This window comes from Crocuta crocuta, unplaced genomic scaffold (genome assembly GCF_008692635.1).
Source record: "Crocuta crocuta isolate KB4526 unplaced genomic scaffold, BGI_CrCroc_1.0 scaffold1, whole genome shotgun sequence".
Taxonomy (NCBI): Eukaryota; Metazoa; Chordata; class Mammalia; order Carnivora; family Hyaenidae; genus Crocuta; species Crocuta crocuta.
Window position 1 is genome coordinate 4453981 of NW_027527930.1, and position 23315 is coordinate 4477295.

Below are 23315 nucleotides of genomic sequence, written 5' to 3' on the forward strand. Positions count from 1 at the left end.
GGCAAGGAACGAGAGTTGCATGCTGGCATGTACTCAGCCCAAAGGGCGAACAATACTGAGAGAAGCAGGAAAGAAAAGACTTTTTTTTTTGCTTTATAGCTGTCAACAGTGACTTACACATGGCCAGTCTCATGGGCTACTACAAAAGCAGATGAAAAACCATCCTCATGATTCAGGGTACAACTTCTCACTGGATGACACATGCCGGTGACTGGAGCATATCCTGTAGAGAATAACAATTACTTTTATTTTCATTTTATGAGAAAGCCCATTAAGCACTACTACTGGACCTTTGCCTAGAAAAAAAAAAGGAAAGCTTTTCAGGAAACAGAGGCAGTATTATTTCACTGCTAGCATTGTGCCACATTCTCTTGGGAAAGCCACACACAGGTAACGGTCTCTAAAAAGATTCATTGGGTCTGTGTTTTCTTCTTTCCTAAGGGAAGGAACTGCCTGGGGTTACTATTCTGTTCCGCCCACCAACAAAGCCCTGTCTTTCTGTTTTAGTGAATGGTCCTTCCCATGATGGTACTGATGAAGGGAGCCAGAAATTCCATCAACGTTGAAAAGAAACTCATCAGTCTACTTTTTTCCAAAGTCTACATCAGAATTTATTAGATAAATGTAAGCTGACTTTGGAAGAAGGTTCTTTGGCAGCAATCATTTCTCATGGCATCTCCGTTCCCTTTCCAAAGAGTTAGTGGAAATCACACTGCATTTTATAGCGTCCCCTCCATGCCCTGAACGCACAATCATTTATTTTAAAGGCAAGTATAATTTATTACAGCATTTAAGTGGCATTTAACATTGTGAATTCCACAGAAGTCACTGGAAGCAATAGAAAGAAAGTGTATGCTTGGCTGATGCATGGTGGAAAGTGATGGTAGGGATGGAACATTTGAACAGATTCTTTGATTTAGGATTATTTTTGAAAAGTCATGCCCTTAAGTTTTTCTTCTGCATATTAATAGAAATACCTTGCATTCCAGCAGGTCCAAAGTCTTGCCTGGTTAAGAAAATTGCATGATCATGGTGTTCAGAGTGGTTGGGATCAGATTTTTGTTGTTGGCAAGCCCAGCGACACACATTCTCCAAGCTTCTGGATGGGTTTCCCCTTTCTATGAGGCTGATGGACTAAGAGGAAACAGTGGGTTGATGAAGTGCACAACACTTTCCCAAAGGCTTCCTTTCATAACTTTCTCTGAAATCAACATTTGGGAGTGCAATATAAGGATGTTCAATACTACTATTTGGGGCTTATGTAGATCTCTTCTATTTGGGAATTCTAAATACCCATGAAGAATATCTTTATGATGATTAGTGTTACCTGTGTGAAACATGACTGACACATTTATGGGAACATGTAATGGTGACATTTGCTATTATGGGGTAACTCAATATTAATCATTGGGCTAAGAATTCTAGTGGTCCATTACCTAATTCAGCTCAAATTTCTTAGTTTTATAGATGTTACGAACAAAAAGAAAAAAGGGAAAATATTCTAGCATAAGAGTTTTATCCAAAGCTGTTAAAGTAAAAGGTCTTTCATTAAAATTTGTATTTTTATATTTATTGGTCCACAACTGATCAACATATGTAAGGGATGTAGGTTCTTCAAGGAGTTGGCAAAGTGGGTCAAACCTTCATTTTGGGAAATGGTCAAATTATATAAACCTTACCACTGAAAAAAGCAAATGCACTTTTCTTAACCTCACAGCAATGAAGAGGGATGTACTCTTATCTTGTGGTTCCAAGAGATAGACTGACATTGCTTGGAATATTGCTACTACCACATTATGATCAGGAGTTAAAAGTTCAGAAGGAAAAGGGCCTATCTTTCAAGAACCAAGTATCCATACTTCCCAGAGTATCTGATGAAATAAGAAATTGAATTTGGAACCCAAATTAGTCTCTACTTGGCTGACAGGCTAAGAGTTTTGCTACATTTCAGCAAATTTTATTATCCATGTTTACATTCTGAATAAAATTAGTTTGGCTTATTATATGCTGATCACATACTTCTCCAAACAAATCCTATAACAACCAATCGAAGACTGTTAACATTTCCAGCTGGAGTTGACTTGTAGTCAGTGTTAGTGATACAAAGTAGGTCAGGTTTATGGAATAAAGTAAAGATTAGGGACACCCTCTCATCAGAAAATGATAAGTGGGTGTTAAATACATAATGAAATGCAAACACATGGATTTTTCCTGTTTGCCAACTGCATACTTTCATTAGTACTTCATAATCAGGAGGATTAAGTATGGGAAGGGGCATGTAATTTTAAACATCAAGAAAAGTGCCAATTTAGTCACTTTCTCAAGGGGAGAAACTATGGCTGTCCACTTCATTATTTCCAAGGACAAGGACACATCTAGTGCCATTTGAAAGCCAGCTGAAGTTAGTTACGTTACATGAAATTCCTACCACATACATTTTGATCTAATTTTTTTTTGCAAAAGGATTAAAACTCTTCTAAATGAATATCCACAGTATGCTTCTGTATACTTCACTTTTCTTAAGTGGAAAATATACATGTAAAATAATTATTTTTAACAAATCATGGAATGGCAAGGATCTTTGCCATTTTTCTTCATTGATATATTCAAGGCACCTAGAAAGCACCTAACATTTAGTAAGCACTCAGCATAAATGTTTTGAATGAATAAGTGAGTCACAATTTGATGATAACAGTAGACTAAGGAAATTCTCTTTTTTGACAGTGGTATACATTTTTTTCACTTATCCAGCCTTACCTAAAGTCAGAATAAGTATCCATGAATTCATTAGACAGATGAATAAAGCAAGGGGTATCAGCACATAAATCATTATCTGCTCAAATTGGGAGATGTGCACTCATTGTGGTGGTTTCTCTTCTCAGTCTATGTGAGATATCAGTGCCACATGTTAGCTATAGCTTCAGAAATTTAAGCTTCCGTTTGCTAACCCAGTCCTTAACATTCACAGTTCACATATTTTAGGACATTTTACCTTTGCATAACCCAGCATTATCATGCGCACCAGGACCACGTTCATATGCACTCCAAGGGACTCATCATGGTAAATTTCATTCACCTAGAAACAAAGCAGATAATCGCTAAAAGAAAGGTAAAAGAATGATTATGAGGGGCATAACATTTCAGGGATCAGCCATAGAATCATACAGACTGGAGTCACGTAGCTTTTCTTTTTATTTTTTTAATTTGGTTTAAGCTGAACTCTGAAATTACTTACCTTTACTTTTAATTTACTGAAATTACTTTACTTTTCTCCGATATGTGAATTACTGATTTAGCAAACCCCACAGTACCATGAACATGGAGACTATGCTTTCAAAGGGCTTCATTAAACTACTATTGTGTTAGAAAGAGTTCAATGTGCTATAATCCACATATAACATTCAATTCATCAAAGGCAATGACAGGTGGGTGGTGATTCTGGCAAGAGTCTACTAGCTGTGTGGAGCCACAGCCATGTAGAGGGAACTGGACAGCAGGCATTTGTCTGGGTCCTCATGTCACCACCACAGGTCCTAATCTGGTTGGGAGAACCCATGGAAATGGAGCTGGTGAGCAGGAGCTGTGACGCCTTATCTGCAGGCCTGTGAGTGGGTAGCCTGCAGTGGGACAGCTGAGACAACAGTTATTTAGGAATTCTACAGTGTGAGAAGTCCTTAGATATTTTAATTACCAAGGTGACTGTATGAGTGCATATTAGATGAATACATCCTTGGGTACAGCTCAGAGAAGCAAAGTTGAATCACCCCATTTTACTTAATTTTTAAAGTCGGGCTGAAATTTCTTGAAGCAATTTGGCATACTTTAAAATCATAACCTCAGCAACCTCAGAAGTCACAGTCCAAGATGGGTTTATACAGATGAGGAAGGTGGAGATGGTAGAGATAACTGATAGGCAAAACCCACAGTCAACTGTTAGCAGATATGAATCTAAAGTGGACCATCATTGTATCTTCTGATTAAGGGACTGCAGACTCAGGGTGAGAAAAAGATTGCTTATTAAGTAGGCAAATATTAGCAGGAATGGGAAAGGTGGAGTTGTCTGACAAGATTACAAAGACTCTTAGCTGTTCCCAGGGACAGGGACCCAGTATTTGTCACAATAACTGAAAGAGGAGTGGAAAACTAACTGCAATTTGACTTGAGATCCAGGAGACCTGGACAGTAAGTGCAGCCAATTGAAAACCCACAGAGAAAAGATAACCATAATCACATAGAGAGAGGCTTTAAAAAGGAATACAACTCAAGAATGATAGTATGTTCTAAAAATAACCCCATAAAACTCATGAATCATAAAACTGCATATTACCACACTGACCAAGAAACAGACCAAGAAATCTCAACTGAAATATTTCAAGAATCTAATGGTGCTGCACACCTTAAAAAAAAAATCAAGGTCTTAAATATAGACTAAAGGCATACTTATAAAATTTGTATGGAACAAAAAAGAGGACAGCTAAGATGGTAAAAAAAAAAAAAAAAACTACAGAAACTAGTATATGCTAAAGAAGGCAAAGTATAGTTTGACAAGAAAAGATGTAGAATCCTCTTCCATGGAAAAATGCATTGCCATATACACACATACAGTTTACAAATGCACATACACACATAAAATGCTCAGACCTGATTTAATCCCATTCAAGATAAGCCAAGGTAAAAAAAAAAAAAAAAATCTGCACTGGGCTCTTGCATGGCACAGGCATGCAGGCTGTTAATCCAGGGGCAAGCGATCCCCTCTGGAGGCCAGGGTGTACCTAAAGTATTGAGTACATTTTATCTATGGTATCTTATAAAAGAGATGTTGACAAACATAAATATATCTAGAGAAGAACAAAAAACAAGAAGCCTAGGAAATGTGTCACATAAAGAATGGAAGATGTAGTGGCCAAAAGCTTAACACCAAACACTAACAGTATTGGCTGACATCTTGGTTCAACCCTTCATTGTGGTGTGGTCTCTGTCTTTCTGGCCTCAGTCAAATGGGGATAATAAGAATATTACCACATTGGGCTAGTACAAGAATTGAAAGATTTAACTCCTGCAAACATATTGCTCAAAAAATTTGAATGACAAGGAGGGAGGGACATTAAGGAACAGAAGAATATGGGAAACTGAAAAGAACAACTTAGAAAGAAGACTTAATAGCTGCCATTTGAAAAAAGGCTCCACTTTATTCTGTGTATCTACAGAAAATAAATAAAAACCTTGGTTCAAACTACCAGAGGTACATTTCAGATCAATATAAGGAAAAATTGAATGCTGGACAAAAAAGCTGTGATTTCTTATGACCATTAGGTCACAGACACATTCTCTTTTCTTATTCCATACCTGCCTAATTGAAGACCGAATCCCCTTCCTCTTCTGGATTAATTATCTGATAAGAAATTCTAACATCTGAGGCGTCTGAGTGGGTCAGTCAGTTAAATGCCACAACTCTTAATTTCTGCTCAGGTCATGATCTCACAGTTTTGTGAGTTCAAATCCCATACGGGGCTCTGTGCTGACACTGCAGAGCCTGCTTGCGATTCTTCCTCTCTCTCTGCCCCTCCCCAGCTAGCACTCTCTCTGTCTTCCTCAAAAGTAAATAACAAATTAAACACTTAAGAAAAAAAATTCCTAACATTATAATGTAAATGCAAGTAAAAAGTCTGAAGGCAGGCATGTTACTAACACATTCATCCAGAGACTCATGGACACTCCAAGAGACTTTTCCTAAGGCAGCTGTTCTGAGTTAGCAACATGGCTTCACTCACATGTACTCAGCTTAATGTAATTGAAATGTAAACGTATTTGGTATAAAAAACGGGGGAAAAAAGGCTGAAAACAGTGCTAGTAAATACACAAAATAGGAGAACAATAAAATTTTAAACTAAAGAAAAGTAGTTGGGTAAGAAACAATTTCTAGAGCACAGATGATGGAAGGAGGGGGAGACAGCCACTTGCACAGCAGCGGTGACAACTATAAACTGTAGGAAACACATCAGAAATCATAAAATGAAGGAAAGGTGGCAATAATGACATATAGCATATGGTAGCTGAGTTAGTATAATGTACACATAAACATCCTAAATTAGTAAATTCATCATACTTGGGAAATTTTAGGAAAAGTGCAATACCAAGAAAGTATAATGGACAAAATTTAAGTTCTTAATGGTCACATTACATTATAAAATGCTGGAGTAAAAGGACACTTTTTTGAAAGTCAGAGTTACCATTCACCAAATGAAAAATATTATTTAACAAAAGTCCCTATTATGCTCGCCTGATTAGATAGCAGGTATTCTAGTAGAGACCAAAATTGATTGTGGAATCTTCTAGGTCAGCACTTACTTGTGAAACTGTCATGGGACACACATAAATTATTATGAGTAGAAATCACCAAATAGAAGGCAATAATATATATATATANTGGAGTAAAAGGACACTTTTTTGAAAGTCAGAGTTACCATTCACCAAATGAAAAATATTATTTAACAAAAGTCCCTATTATGCTCGCCTGATTAGATAGCAGGTATTCTAGTAGAGACCAAAATTGATTGTGGAATCTTCTAGGTCAGCACTTACTTGTGAAACTGTCATGGGACACACATAAATTATTATGAGTAGAAATCACCAAATAGAAGGCAATAATATATATATATAGAGAGAGAGAGAGAGAGAGAAGAAAGTATTCTTTCGATGTGGCAAACCAACACACATTAGGTGTCTGTGTAATGCAAAGCACTGGATATCATTTATTAATTTGCTTTTCAAAGTTTAAAAATTTGCTTCTGATGCATTATCTACTTTAAAATGTACTTAATAATTTGGCTGCTTTTCATCTTCCTATGCCTTATTAATAAACAGGATCCAAAGTTTTTATACTCAGAGACCTATAGGAAAGAGTTGAAGAAATAATCAGCAACATAGGATAAGATATTAAAAAACCTGGATTCCTTCCCAGCTAAGCCACTGATAAACTGAGCGACCTCAGTCTGGTCACTAAACTTCTCTGAGCCTTTATTTTCCCACTGGCAAATCATAACTAAATTTGCTGTGCCTGTTTCAAAGGGCTGTTGTCCAAATTGAGCAAAATACCACACAATCGCCCTCAGAAAAACATGAAAAACTTTGGCACCCTGAAAAAATTTTGAAGATTTATGGATGTATTTTCATAATCTACATGAAAAGAACAAGAAATACAACTGCCTCCTTCTTAGTTTTTATGAAAAGACACTCAAGACTCTTTTGCTAGAAATCTCAATTGAATGAAAGGTGTGATTTAAATTATATGTATTTATATGATATATAAACTATATATATAAACTATGGGAAAAGCCAGTTGACTCTTAAATTTTTTCAAAAATAGTCTCAATGTACAAAAGCTCCTTCCAGTAGATGGCAGTATGCACATTTTTGAGGGGGGTAAAGGCTGCTACATACACCTGGAGGTACTTATTCACCAGTTGTTATGTCTGTCTTTTCCTATATTTACACATAAATAAAATAACTTCCTCAAAATTAAATACAAGTTTTAAAATATTCTAGCCTAAGGAAAAACACTGAGTCATTTGACTCTTGAAAACAAAGAAAAATATTGAAGACATCTTTATTTAGATTGTTTTTCAATGTCATCTATTAAAACACACATAAAGCACAGAGAAACTCCAAGAATCTGACTACAAATTAATCACAAATTTTAACAATCAATAAATTCTATACTGAATGAAATAAAAACATCTCATACTGAACCACTTGAATCTGTCAAGATGAACTACAATAATATTGGTCAAGAACGAATTTTACAACTCTTAGTGACAAGGAATGCATTTTTCCCCTAAAAGCAACATCAAAAACAAACAAAAACAGCAGTTAATATTATATAGACCTTTCCAGATTCCAGACACTGCTTTCAATACTTTATATGAATTCATATAATCCTTGCAACAACTTCAGAGATCTTTTTATCTCCATTTTGGATCTAAGAAGTTGAAGCCCAGAGAAGTAACTTGCCCAAGGTCACACAGTTAACAGACACAGCAAAGGATGAAAGCCTAGACAGTCTGACTCCAGAGTCAGTGGATTTCACCATATTGCTAGACTTCCACAGACCTCTAAACCACAGGTCTATCCCTATGCATAAACCTGATGGATTTAGAATAATCAATAGTGATTTGCTAGCCCTGAATTTAAGAACCTGGTGTATAAGCATACTGAGAAAGAGGTCTTAATAACTTGACTTCCTTTTCATAGTCTTCCTCCATGTAGATTTTGAGGAAATAAGGAATTGAGCTCTGAACTTATTATAGATAAGGATTTCTTGATGATCAATATAATGGTATTCTAAAAAATACCGGGGAAAATAAAGAGGTACTAGAACAGATCACTGCAAAAAGTGAATGAGGAAAGAAAAGATAGGGCTGAAATTTATGACCAGTCTTTTGGGTTGTAAGAAAGGCATTAAGCATAAATATTATAAGAAGTCACATATTTGACACGAGGTAATGCAAATATATGTAAACTGAAATATCCTTTTACCATGTGAACCAATCTGCTAGAGTGTGTGTAGAGTTTCTCTGAGGCATTCACAGTTGGGCCCAGAGTTTTTATTAAACTACCTGAAAGAAGGGGTCAATGGAACATTAATTCCATTTTCAGATGACCTTAAATGAGAAGGGGTTGCCAATGATGTGAGGGGGTGAAAAAAAGGTAAAATCAACTCAAGTATTCTTTTCCTTGAAAGGAAAATTCCTTCCAGGTTTGTTCCCGGACAGGACAATTTCTCCCAGGACATTTCCCTGGCAGGACAATCTGACCTGCTTTGTCTGACTAGCTGATGAACAGCTGTGTCTGGCTTCAACAAAGCAACACTCATTTTTCTTTCAGATGGGTGGATTAGGTGGGAGAGACAGACAGTATAGCTGAGTGGTTAAGAGGGTGGGCTCTGCGGCCAGACTGCCTGGGTTTGACCTTAGCTATGTGACCTTGGGCATGTTATTTGTCTCTGTGCTTCAGTTTTTCTCATCTGTAAAATGGGATAATTATAGTACTGCCCTTATAGGATTATTGAGAGGAATAAATGAGCTCAGAGATGGACAGTGCTTAAGAGTGGTGGCTCTTGCAAAAGTAAAAACAAAAAACTGTTACCTATCATTAACACTATTATTCATATAGAGGAAAATAAATGAGACCTAAGTATGATTTTTAAAAAGAAATGGAGACTTGGTTCACTGAGGGCAAACTGAAGTAATGACAAGATAGCTTGGGTAATTTGGGCTGGACATAAAAGTATTCTGAAAAGAACTGGGAAGGGGTGCCCAGGTGGCTCAGTCAGTTGAGCATCCAACTTCGGCTCAGATCATGATGTCATGGTTTGTGATTCAAGCCCCACATGGGGCTCTGTGGTGATAGCTCAGAGCCTGGAGCCTCTTCAGATTCTGTGTCTCCTTCCCTTTCTGCCTCTGCCCCGCTCACACTCTGTCTCTCTCTCAAAACTAAATAAACATTAAAAAAATTTTTTTGAAAAGAACTGGGAAGAAATAGTACTCTATCCACAACTAATCTCTTGTAAAGCTTAAAATTCCAAACACATTCCTACTTGGATTCTCATCCCATACACTATATTCCTTTTACTCAGGGAAGGTAGCTGATTTCCAACCTGCCAACTCTTCTTTTCTAACCTCCATCTCAGACTAATAATAACTTTTTTATTAACAGACTTATCAAATATTTACTGAACAGTTACCACTTGCCTTATTATCCATGGGGTGGGAAACTGAATAGTAACGGAGTTTGTCTCTGTTCTTTTCCGTGAATATGTTCTAACAGGTATAATAGGCTATATACATGGACAAAAATCAATAAATAAAAAAAAATACATGTAGACAAGGTCATACCAGATAGGAATAGGTGCTCTGAAGAACATAAATCCGAATGATGAGTTAGAGGACTAGAGGGAGAGGACGAAGCTACTTAAGACTGAACAGTCAGAGCAGGGAGACCCATGGATGAAAGGGTACATATGAAGAGCAAGTGCACAAAGCTCCACCCATATTATCACAAAAGCTCAAACATCTTTGTCACTACTGCAAAAGAGACATCTTCATCACTATTTTAGAAAGAGACTGAGACCCACAGAAGTTATAGGATTTATACCCCAAAAAGTTAGCACAACTAAGATTCAGATAAGTCTACGTGATGCTGATGCCTATTCTTTTTTCCCAACTACCTTGCTTGCCTTTTGCTTTCTGTCACAGTGAAAATGCTACACAGTGAAAGTGCTAAATCTCTAGACTCTTCTGCTCCAAACCACCTGCTCCAAAAAATCAACTCTATTGCCCATATTCAATCTGCCCCTTTCTTGAAGTTCCTTTTCCTCTTTTATTAAGATTCTCAATTCCCACCCATCATGAAAAAATAACCCATATACAGCACTCAACAGCATTTAGCACTAGTTAGCACCACACTCTTCAATGACATTGTTCTGTTTCTTTACTGATATCAGCTCCCTTTTCTTTGCCTAGCTCACATGTGTCAGCATGCCTCAAAGTTTTGTCTTCAACTCTCATACCTGCTCACGTGCCCTTCTTTCAATATTCATCCACTGCTGTTTCTTCAATCAATGCCTAGAGGCTGATGAACTCCAAATGTTTATATCTGTAACAGTGATTCATCTCTCTCATGCTCCAGAGCCATCTGCTCAACCCTAGTAACAGACCCATCTAGTGGGAAGATACCTATATATATATCAAAGCATACTCATCTTCTCCCCAAAGCCTGTTCTTTTCTCAATATTCTACAGAGTTGAAGACTGAACCATCCTTGACTCCATTCTCTTCTGCAAATACTACAGTCAATCTATTACCCAGTCCTGTAGACATTTCTCAAGTCTACCTTTTCCATCCACCATCAGCCACTTAGTATCCACCCTACTCGGTTGAACTGTTGCAATAACCTGTTAAAACTTTTGCAAATGTTTGCATTTGAGTGATTTGGGCCCATTTCGATAGTTCTCTGAAAGGGCCAATTATAAGGGTAAGATGGTTGTTTTTAATAAGCATGAGCCTGTCCTTTTATGTTAATTATGCATTTACCTCCTTTAAGCATCAACGAAGCTTTGGGTGGACCAAGAATAGTCAATTCAAGGACTTAAAAACTCTTCCCGCCTTTAGTGAAAGCATACCAAACACTCAGGTAGAACTGATTCCATTTCTTCAAGAATGAAAAAGAAGGTTCCCTCAACAAGCTAAAAAACTTTTCTGTGTTTTAGGACTCTGGGAGAAAATAAATATTGCTATAAATCTGGGAAGGATAAGGTCAGTCTGATATCTGCAGCATGACAAAGGAAAAATAAGTGAATGTCAAGAAGGAAATTTGGAGCTTCAGAATCAAAGGGGAAGGGGAAAGAGGGAGCTGAGATGTTTCAGTAAAAATCAAAGGAACCTCTGAAGCAGCAATACTGTTGGATGGTCCTGTTGTTATGTTAATTTAACCTGTGATGTTGGGACTGTCTTCTAGAACAACAAACCAGCATATTCCAGGGAAGGTATGCATGTTTATATAAGGGATGGCTGAACTGACTTGTGTTTCCTTCACTCTGTCTCTGTGACTTGGTATGATCAATACACATTGGGGAAATGAAAACAGTTTGTTGAGGCTGGGTTATGCACTATAAACCACAAAGGGTTTGGGCTGTTTCCTAATTATGGATACTGTGTGTTTGTTCACAGCACAGCATCCAACTGAGACTCTTCTTTCAAATCATTCTAAAGCAACCAGATTCTCTTCATAAAGCACAGACTGATAAAGTCACTAATCTTCTTTAAAACCCTCTGACTCTTCATTAGCAAGTTGAAATTCAAATGCCTTAGAATGGCATACACCCTTTTCTAAAGGTAACCCCAGCTTCCCCATCCAGCCTCATTTTCTGCCATCTTCCCTAATATTCTTCAGTTTGACCTGGAGACAGCCTCCAGTGGCTCTGAAGACACCATGAGCTACCACTTTGAGTATTTTTTTTACAGTTTGTTCCCCACTTCTCTTTTTCTAGCAGGGGCATGCCAATTCATTCCTAAAGTCCAACTCAAATGCCATCTCCTCTATGAAGACTCCATCTGCCACTGGCATTATTTGCCAAACCACATCCCCTTCTTTTCAATTAATGTTTATACAGTAATGTGTGACTGAATCTTTTTAAGAAACTATCACATTTTATTATTATTTGTTGATTTCATGTGCCTGCTAGAACTAGCACCTTGTGTAAAGGAGCTAAGTTTTATAAATTTCTGCAAATTTATAAATTTGCAGCAAATTTATAGAAGCAAACAGGACTTGGCCTGTATGCTGGGTGAATCAATGTCTAGAGGATTGATATTTATTCTAATGTAAGAAATGGATTAAACATAATGACTCAAAACAGAAAACTGTTTCATGATTTGCTTAGGTTGCCTAAACACATATACTCCCCACATAAATCTGCCTTGTTCAGTGAACTCATGTTCAGTGTTTTAAGAAACATTAGTTGAGAAATCAAAAGTAGTGTAGAGATTTAATCATCATTAATTAACCAGTAACCACACATATCTGCAAACCCTTGATTAAGTCTATTAATGCTTTGTTAGGTCCGGAGTACTTCCATGGAGTATTTATTTTCTTTTAAAAATATTAAGTAGGGAAGCCTGCCACATCCGTATAACAGTGAACGATGTTATTAGTTCACTGTACAGCATAAGTAGCCAACTTCAGAATAAAAAAAATGAGTTCTCCTCTTAATTAATGATACTTGGAAGTATGATTATTTCTCATACTGGGATGTACCTTTTAAATGAATTGTTTTCTTTTCACTTGATAAATCCTGAGTTAAAGCATGAACTCAATTCTCTGCAGAACTCTGAAAATTTTAATAGGCACAATGGACCCAGATCATTTCACAGATCTTAGTATATTGTTAGGATACCTGCCACAGACAGCAAAGGGCTGGTGACTGGGCACTTCTGGCACATTGAAAACAACGCACCTCCCAACCACAAAATCTGCTTAACTGCCCTATTACAGAGGATCTTAAACTAGATTGCTAATTGATTTGATTCAATCTAGCAAGTTAACTGAATTCTCATTTCAATGACTTGAATGGTATTTTAATAAGACACAGAAATACGTAAAGGAAAGACATCAGAGTTTTATCTGGCAAGGGATATACAAAAAGCCTGGACTTCAAACAACAGCAGTAAAGCTTAGGGAGGAAAGAACCCTGGGCTCCGAAAGTAGAGAGATCTACCTGGGCTCAAGCGTTCTGGCTCTGCTACCTATTAGCTGTAAGACTCTGGGATAGTCACCTAACCTCTCTGAATCTCAATCTCGTTTATAAACTAAGATTAAAAGTAAACATATTTCAGGGTTTAGGAGAATTATAGAGTTCATGAAAAATATTTAGCATAAGACCAGGCACAGAGCAAAGGCTAAAAGTTAGTGGGTAGTAGCATAAGTCATCGTGCTTAATAACATGAAATGGTTCGTTTAAAACTACACTTGAAACTAGATGATTTCAAATACCTTCAAAGATTTCATTACTAACCTCGATTTCAGACAACCTTTTTGTTTGTTCCAGAGACCACCCTATCTACATAAATGGCACTATCATCATCCATCAGTGTTCAAGCCAGAAAACTGTAAATCTCCCCTTTCCCTCAGCCCCCTTCTGATCCATTGGCAAATCCTATTGATCACACCATATAATACTCCCTTGTTATTGCGATTGTCACTGTCAGTAAGCCATCATCTCTTACGAACACATCTACAATTAAGTTCCAAATGGTTTGCCTTCATTCCAAACCACTCCAACCCATTCCTTGCAACACAGAAAGAGGCCTTAAAAAATGACTTTCCCTTAATTTACTTAAAATTGAATTCAAGTTCCCCCCATGATCTGAAAGGCGTTTGCCGCCTTCTTCATGTTTCATCTGATTCCTTGCCAGCTAGACTCCAACCACGGTGGCTTTGTTTAATAACTAAAATGTGGGGGCATTGTTCAATGGCTAGCTCTTCCTTTTATTTTAGATCTCAATTGAATCATCACTTCTTGGTCGAAGACTTTCTTTACCATTGTGGCTATGTAAAATCCCTATCACCCCCTCACTCTCATATTCCCTTTCCAACCAAACTGTTGGTTCCCTGCATTGCTCGTATCATAACCTATTATTCATTTATTTGATTTCCTTACCAGTCTGTAATCTTGGGGTGAGTAGGAAGTAGGTCTTTTGTGTTTACCTCCATATACCCGGTATATAGCATTAAAATATTGTTAAAACACTGTATTAATTAAAATTTTATTGCGTGTTTACTCTGTGTCAGACACTGTTTTGTTTTGTTGGGAGCCTTTTTTGTTTGCTTCAGTTATTATTTTCTAGATTTTATTATACATTTTCATAAACTTAACTTCCCCTAGTAAAGTGCATCCTCAAAGGGAAAAACATCTCTATGATAAGAGTTTTCTGGCTTGAATAATAGGGTGCTGAGAAAGTGAAGGACAAATAGGCAAGATGCAATGTGTTTGTTATAATCTCTCAAGGTACCTGAAAGAGAATTACACTAAAACAAAAATGTAACTTTAAATAAAATCTCATCAAACTTAATGCATGTAAGTTATAATTTAATAAGCTGATGTTTAAGAGTGATGTTCTATAATTTTTAATACTGATTTCATTTACTATTATATCACATATTGCATATCTTCTCACATGTGATTGGCAAAAATACATAAGCCATTTCTTTTGAGTACTTATCTCTATCCATAACTGAAATTTCCAAAAAAGATTATTTTACATTTTAATTTTTAAAGAAAAATAAAAAACAAGGGAAAACATAAAATCAGGGATTCTTTCATTATATTTATTTTATTTTTAATTTCACTCTGAAATAGTCTCAGACTTCTAAAAAAGGGGCAAAAATAATATAAATCATTCCAATACATCCTTCACCAAGCTTCTCCAAATTTAACATTTTTCATAACAGCTCAATGAAACCATGAGCTGTTCTTTGAAAAAAATTAATAAAATTGATAAACCTCTAGCCAAACTTATCAGAATGAAAAGAGAAAGGACCCTAATAAATAAAATCACAAATGACAGAGGAGAAATAACAACCAACAACACAGAAATACAAATAATTATAAGAGTATTATAAAAAACTATACACCAACAAACCGGACAACCTGGAAGAAATGAACACATTTCTAGAAACATATAATACCACAACTGAAACAGGAAGAAATAGAAAACTTGATCAGACTGATAACCAGCAAAGAAACTGAATCAGTAATCAAAAACCTCCCAACAAACAAAAGTCCCCAGGGCAAGATGTCTTCACAGGCAAATTCTAGCAAACATTTAGAGAGTTAATACCTATTCTTTTCAAACTATTGCAATAAATATAAAAGGAAGGAAAACTTTCAAATTCATTCTATTGAGGCCAGCATTACACTGATACCAAACTAGATAAAGATTCCACTGAAAAAGAGAACTATAGGCCAATAACCCTGATGAACGTGGATGCAAAAATTCTCAACAAAATACTAGCAAACCAAATCCAAAAATACATTTTAAAAAAACATTCACCATGCTCATGTGGGATTAATTTCTAGGTTGCAAAGGGGGTTCAATATCACAAGTCAATAAATGTGATACAGCACATCATTAAGAGAAAGATCAGAACCATATGATCATTTTAATAGATGCAACAAAAGCATTTGACAAAGTACAGCATCCATTCATGATAAAAATCCTCAACGAAGTAAGTTTAGAGGAAACATATCTTAACATAATAAAGGCCACATATGAAAAAGCCACAGCTAACATTATCCCCAAGGGGGGGGGGGTGGAACTGAGAGCTTTTCCTCCATGGTCAAGAACAAGATGGGGACATCCATTCTTATCATTGTTATTCAATATAGTACTGAAAGTCCTAGCTACAGCATTCAGACAACAAAAAACCAAAGGCATCCAAATCAGCAAGAAAAAAATTCAAACTTTCACTATCTGCAGACGACATCATACTATATATAGAAAATCTTAAAGACTCCACCAAAAAACTGCTATAGCTGACACACAAATTCAATAAAGTTGTAAAATGCAATATTGACATGCAGAAATCTGCTGCATTTCTATACAGCAATAATAAAGCAGCATAAAGAGAGACTAAGGAATCAATCCCATTTATAATTGTATCAAAGCCAATAAAACACCTAGGAATAAACCTGACCAAAGAGATGAAAGACTTGTACTTTGAAAACTATAAAATACTGATGAAGAAATTGAAGATGACACAAAGAAATGGAAAGACATTCCATGCTCATGGATTGGAAGATTAAAATGTCTATACTACCCAAAGCAATCCACACATTTAGTGTAATCACTATATTAATACCAATAGCATTTTTCACAGAGCTAGAAAAAGCAATCCTAAAATTTGTGTGAAACCACAAAAGACCTCAAATAACCAAAGTCATCTTGAAAACGAAAAGCAAAGCTGCAGGCATCACAATTCCAGACTTCAAGTTATTTGCAAAGCTGTAGTGACCAAAGCAGTATGGTACTGGCACAAAAATACATACATAGATCAATGGAACAGAAGAGAAAACTCAGATTAATCCACAACTCTATGGTCAATTAATCTTCTACAAAGCAAGAAAGAAAATCCAACGGGAAAAAGAATGTCTCTTCAAATGGTCCTGGAAAAACTGGATAGCTAAATGCAAAAGAATGAAACTGAACAACTTTCTTATACCATACACAAAGATAAATTCACACTTGGTTAGAGACCTAAGTGTGAGACATGAAACCATTAAAATTCTAGAGGACACAAGCAGTAACCTCTTTGACTTTGGCCATAGCAATTTTTTTTGAGCTAGGTCTCCTGAGGCAAGGGAAAAAAAAGCAAAAATAAACTATTGAGACTTGATCAAAATAAAAAGCTTCTGAACAGCAAAGGAAACAATCAACAAAACTAAAAGGCAACCTACAGAATGGGAGAAGATATGTGCACATGACATATCTGATAAAGGGTTAATATCCAAAATTTATTAAAAAACATAAACTCAACACCCCAAAAATGAACAATCCAATTAAAAATGGGCAGAAGACAGGAATAGATATTTTTCCAAAGATATACAGATGACCAACAGACACATGAAAAGATGCTCAACATTACTCAACAGAGAAATGCAAATCAAAACTACAGTGAGATACCACTTCACACCTGTCAGAATGACTAGACTCAAGAACACAAGAAACAAACAGGTGTTGTAGATGGTGTGATGAAAGGGAGCCCTCTTACACTGTTGGTGGGAATGCAAACTGATGCAGTCACTCTGGAAAACAGTATGGAGTTTCCTCAAAAAGTTAAAAATAGAACTACCCAAGAGCCAGCAATTTCACTGGTGGTATTTACCCAAATTCAAAAATACTAATTCAAAGGGATACATGCACCCTGATATTTATAGCAGCACTGTCAACAAAAGCCAAACTATGGAGAGAGCCCAAGGATCCATAAACTGATGAATGGATAAAGAAGATAAAGAAGATCTATATATCTCCACACACAACTGAATATCACTCAGCTATAAAAAAGAATGAAACCTTGCCATTTGCAATGAGATGGATGGAGCTACAGAGTATTATGCTAAACAAAATAAATGAATCAGAGAAAGATGAATACCATAGGATTTCACTCATATGTGGAATTTAAGAAACAAAGCAAACATGCAAAGGGAAGAAAAAAGAGAGAGAGAGGCCAACAGACTCTTAATAGAGAACAAACTGATGGTTATGAGAAGGGAGGTGGGTGGGGGAATGGGTGAAATAGGTGATGGGGATTAAGGAGCGCACTTGTGATGAGTACCATTCATCCCAGGTGTTGTATGGAAGTGTTGAATCACTATACTGTACACCGGAGACTAACATTACACTGTATATTAACTAACTAGAACTTAAATAATTTTTTAAAAAAGAAACAGTATAAGGGAACTAAAGTACATGAAGTAGAAATTAGCAAGAGTCAAAAGATTTAAAAAAACAATAACTATATCTTCAGATCAAGAAAAATTTGTTACCTGCCTAGAATACTCAGAGTTCAATAAAGCAAAGTTCATGGTTACTCACATGATAACAGATTTTTGGCAATAGGACTTGAATATAAAATACAAAGAAAATTGCTGGAAAATTTTCCAAGACAGTCCAATTACTTATATTTTTACTCTAAGAAATTTCATTTTTATTTCTTTATTTTCAAAGATTTCTTCCCAATCTCTCCCCTCAATTCTCTGCTTTTATTGTCCTACTAGTGATTTTTTAACTAGGAGTTTTCATCAAAATTACCCATTTGGTTCAGAAAACATTAACTTTTAGGCCTGTATCCCAAACACTCCTGATTCAGAAGCTCGTTCTTGACTCACTTTTGCAACTAATGACCTGTTTGACTGGATCACTCTTTCCAGCTCTCTTCCTCACAGAATTTCTAAATCTCTGCCCACATAATATCTCAGAGATGCTTTTTCTAATCTCCTACCCCAAATATTCCCCACCTGCCTTCTCTCCTTGACAGTATCTCTTCAATATTATTTATTTTCCTTCTCAGCAGTTATTACTACCTAAACTTACATATTTATTTCTTCATTTGATTATCACCTGTCTCCTCTTCCAAGTTCTAAGAGGGCAGAGAATTTTCTATTTTGTTCATTGGGACATTTCCTAAGCCTAAAAAGGGCTTGTACATAGTAGGGAATGAGATCAATATATTTCTATAATGAGACATGCCCCAGAGCTGAGAATCACTTTCCTAGCAAGTCAGCCAGACTACAAAATAGCAAAACTAAACTATCGTAACATAACAAGATATGATATGAGATCCGATCTAGCAAAGGCTTAAAACATATCACATATATCTTGCATGAAACATAAAAAGTTTGCCAAGAATCTAGGAACAGTTATTAGTCATTCTGTTTAAGAATATATTCATATCTGGGGCGCCTGGGTGGCTTAGTCGGTTGAGCGTCCGACTTTCGCTTGGGTCATGAACTCGCGGTTCGTGGGTTCGAGCCCCGCGTCAGGCTCTGTGCTGACAGCCAGCTCAGAGCCTGAAGCCTATTTCAGAGTCTGCATCTCCCTCTCTCTCTCACCCTCCCCTGCTCACGCTGTCTTTCTCTCTCTCTCTCCTAGGAAAAAAAAAAAAAGAATATATTCATATCTATTCATTTCTTCTTTATAGATGAGGCTTGGATAAATTTCTAGATCTATGAAAAAGAAAGAGTTAAAGATAAAAGAAGATGGAAGGCAACTGACTTCCTTCTTCACTGATTCAGAGGAACCAGGGGGATGGGTAGATGGACCTCCTCCCTCTCAGGAAATGATAGCAAAATCATCTCAGGGCAGGTTCAGACTTGCTCAATTGATCCTTAACCCTCTAGGGAAAAGTACTAATTTAGTGTGCCACCTTTCCTGTGTCCAAATTCCCATAATCATGTGGCAAATAACTTTAGCTTAACTTTAGCTTTTAACTTTACCACATTCATATACAACAAAATCATTACTATTATTAGGCAATATGGCCCTGGAATAGATGAAATATATTTTTGTCAAAAAGGTGATTAACGTGGCTCATTTAAAATAGCAGGTAAATGAGGGCACGGGTTGTGGAGATGGGCAAAATAGGTGAAGGGGATGAAGAGGTACAAACTTCTAGTTGTAAAATAAGTAAGTCACAGTATGAAAAGGATAGCATAGGGGAAAAATAAGGTAGCAAATAAATTTTTTTAAGTTTAATATTATTCTTCACATATAAGACACTGTTTCAAGTGTTTTCTTGATTACATTTAGACTATGAGTTAGTCTGAGGTAAAACAAATATTAAATATAGTTTGAATTTTCTAAATAAGTTTCTCCTCAAAATAACCCTGTCTTCTTCTCCCCTCCCTCCTCTTCCTCCTCTTCCTCTTCCTCTTCCTCCTCCACCCTCTCCTTCTCCTTCTCTTTCAAAGCAACAGTGATAATTTATTGTCTCACAGTTTCCATGGGTCAGGAATTTGGGAGCGACTTGGCTGGGTGGTTGCTTCTAGCTTGGTTTTGGTCATTAAGCAAGGGAGCTGTCAGCTGGGGCTATTCACGCGAAGGCTTGAGTGGGGCAGAAAGGGGGAAGGATCCCACTTCTGAGGTGGTTTCCTTACGCAGCTGGCACAGTGATGCTGGCTGTTGGCTGGGGAGGGGGGTGGCTGGTGTGGGTGGGGGGCTCAGGTTTTCTTCACAAGAGCCTCTCCACAGAGTTGCTTGAGCGTTCTCAAAGCATGGCAGTTGCTTTCTTTTCCCAAGACCCTTCCTGGCCCTAAACACTCAGGTAGAGTTTCTTTCTTCTGCCCTTCCCCTGATATAATTGGTCATTGTGTGCACCCTGGTTGGCAACAGGTTTTGCTGTGCCAACCCCGGTGTTATAAGGCTTTTGCTTTCTATGGTCCAAGGAAGAAAGCGGAACTCTGTGCCTGCCCCCACTCCCAGTTACCCCTGACGAGGAAACCAACTCAGAGAGGTTTGCAGCTCCCTCCGCCTCCTGATACTGGCGCAGGCACATCCGGGGGGAAAAGCCATCAGGGTTCCTAAGACTGAGGACTGAAATGGGGCTCCATCCCAGCCTCCACATATCACCAGGAGCAAATCCTTCAGTGTCTCCTGCTCTGAGATTCTGGGAAAATCAGGAGCCTCAAGTTGTGGGTGGCAGGCTGTGTTCCTTGTTTAGATCTCCCCACAACATTGCTGTTTTGTTTGGGGAAAGCCCGCTGCCTGGGTCCGATTCACAGTAAATACCTGCAAACCTGTATCCTCCTTCACATGACATGAGGGGCTTCCTACTTCCCTTTCTCGTTGACCTGTAGGAAAGAGCAAGCTGTGGGAAGAGCTCTGAGTTCCTTTAAAGCGACTGTGGGGGCGCCTGGGTGGCTTAGTCGGTTAAGCGTCCGACTTTCGCTTAGGTCATGATCTCGCGGTTCGTGGATTCGAGCCCCGCGTCAGGCTCTGTGCTGACTGCCAGCTCAGAGCCTGGAGCCAGTTTCAGTCTGTGACTCCCTCTCTCTCTGACCCTCCCCTGCTCATGCTGTCTCTCTCTCTCTCCTAGAAATAAATAAAACATTAAAAAAACAAACAAACAAACAAACAAACAATTAAAGCGACTGTGAACTGCCCACCTGCGAAGCACCTAGTCATTTCCGGGCATATTGTATTTGCAGTCTCCTTCCTCTTTAGGACTCTTGTGAGCACAGGACTGATATCCTACCTTATTGTAAGGAAATCAGACAGTGAGAAGTGGCTACTGGGACAAGGCCTGTCACCTGTCACCTTGTAGGTGCTAGACTCTCTTGCCTTTCCTCTAGAAGACTACTGCCTCCTATGCATTTACTGATTTTCATTTATTTTTCTAAAAATTTTTAATATGTATTTTTGGGAGTGAGAACAGGCATGGGGGAGCGGTGGGAAGGGGGGCAAGAAGATCTGAAGCAGGCTCTGTGCCAACAGCAGGGAGCCCGATGTGGGGCTTGAACCGCGAACCGTATGATCGTGACCAGAGCCGAAGTTGGACGCTTAACCGACTGATCCACTCAGGTACCCCACATTGACTGATTTTTATTTGTTTATTTAAAAATATTTATTTATTTTTGGGAAAGCACAAGCAGGGAAGGGGCAGAGAGAAGGAGACAGAGGACCCGAAGTGGGCTCCGTGCTGACAGGCTGACAGCAATGAGCCCAACGTGGGGCTTGAACTCATGAACTGTGAGATCATGACCCGAGTGGGAGTCGGACGCTCAGCTGACTGAGCTGCCTGGGCACCCCTGCTGATTTTGAAATGAAACATACAACTCAGGAGCAGGCAGACAGAAGAGACGCATAGGGCAGTGGATGTGGGAGGCATCCGGAGCCTATAGAGGCGGGGTACGGGGCTTCTGTGCTCTTTCCAAGGGGGCTGCTCTCCCAGCACCCTGATGTAATCACCAACCAGGAAGCTCCACTCTGTCTTCCTTGAATGACTACCACCACCACTCTCATTATTTGAGACCATGTGACACACTTCAAATAATTTTAAAAATTTACCTCAATTTTATTAGCATTTTAAAACCTGTTTCCTCTAGATAAGGGGTAATAATAATTCTCATCTTGAAATAAACTTGAAAAAAAATGACACCCAATAAATGTTACCTGATTTTTTAATGTGCACTTATTATATCATTAAGCTGATTCAAAGCCTTCATTTGTCACCTGTAGCCTCTTGCCTCAAGTCTGAATTTCTGCCTCCCAAGATTGTTCATAATCTCTTTTATTTATACTCATTTATTTATTTATCCATTCTTTTATTAAACAGATGCTTAATGTTTAACAATTTAAGAACTTCTGTTTTTAAAAAAATGTTTATTTTGAGAGAGAGAGAGTGCATGTGTGCAAGTGGGGGAGAAGCAGAGAGAGAGGAGAGAGAGAATCCCATACTTGGCATAGAGCCTGACGGGGGAGCTCAATCTCATGAGATCATGAACAGAGCTGAAATCATGAGTTGGACGCTCAACTGACTGAGCCACCCACGGACTTTTTAAGATAAAAAAGTATGAAATAAGAAATACAAACTCCTCTTTTAAAATGAGGTCAGTTTAAATTAAAGTGACAATCATGAAGAAAAATACTTGGACACATAAAAGTACTCCAATAGTTCCAAAACTGTCTATGGTAAATATCATCTGGGATCTGGTATGGAAACTAAACTGACCAACAAGGAAACTAAAGGAAGAATGTATTCACTGACCACTCAAATAAGGCAAGGGTGTCACATGATGTTAAAAGAAGCCATGTTCTCTACCACAGGGACACATTTCTTCCCAAATCAATGCAAAGAGGTAGACTCTTTCGCTCCGTTTTCTCCTACGGTTTCTGTCTGAACCTGTATGACAGGTAGAAAGCCTGTGTGTCTGTGTAGGCCTCAAATTTGGTGAGCCATGATTTTAGACAACCATGGGAAGTCATAAAGCATGGTTAACACAGGAGGTAATAGTTATTCAAACATTGTTAGGTGAGGGGGAAAACCAACTTTTTTGCCTTAAATTTCCATAAGGCAGTTTTGTTAGAATATCATTGTCCAACTCTTATCTAATTGATCAATTTGAGAGAGGGTAATAAGCATGTTCCTTTCATTGATTGGGATCTGAAAGTCTAATAGTCTACAACAGAGCGACGGGGGTGGGGGGCTAGGAAGAAGAAGAAAACATTCGGTCTTCAGTCTGTCATACTTAAAGTGGTCTGCTG

General features: G+C 37.7%; 1 protein-coding gene across 1 annotated transcript in view; it reads right to left on the minus strand.

Moving 5' to 3' along the window:
- The window catches only part of ADAMTS3 (ADAM metallopeptidase with thrombospondin type 1 motif 3), a 255823-nt gene that overhangs the window by 40177 nt on the left and 192331 nt on the right, over window positions 1-23315 (minus strand). The window contains exons 6-8 of the mRNA XM_077750222.1: window positions 2993-3076; window positions 978-1134; window positions 118-223 (exon numbers count right to left, since the gene is read on the minus strand). Of these exons, the coding sequence (XP_077606348.1) occupies window positions 118-223; window positions 978-1134; window positions 2993-3076 (347 nt within the window). The remainder of the gene's footprint in view (window positions 1-117; window positions 224-977; window positions 1135-2992; window positions 3077-23315) is intronic.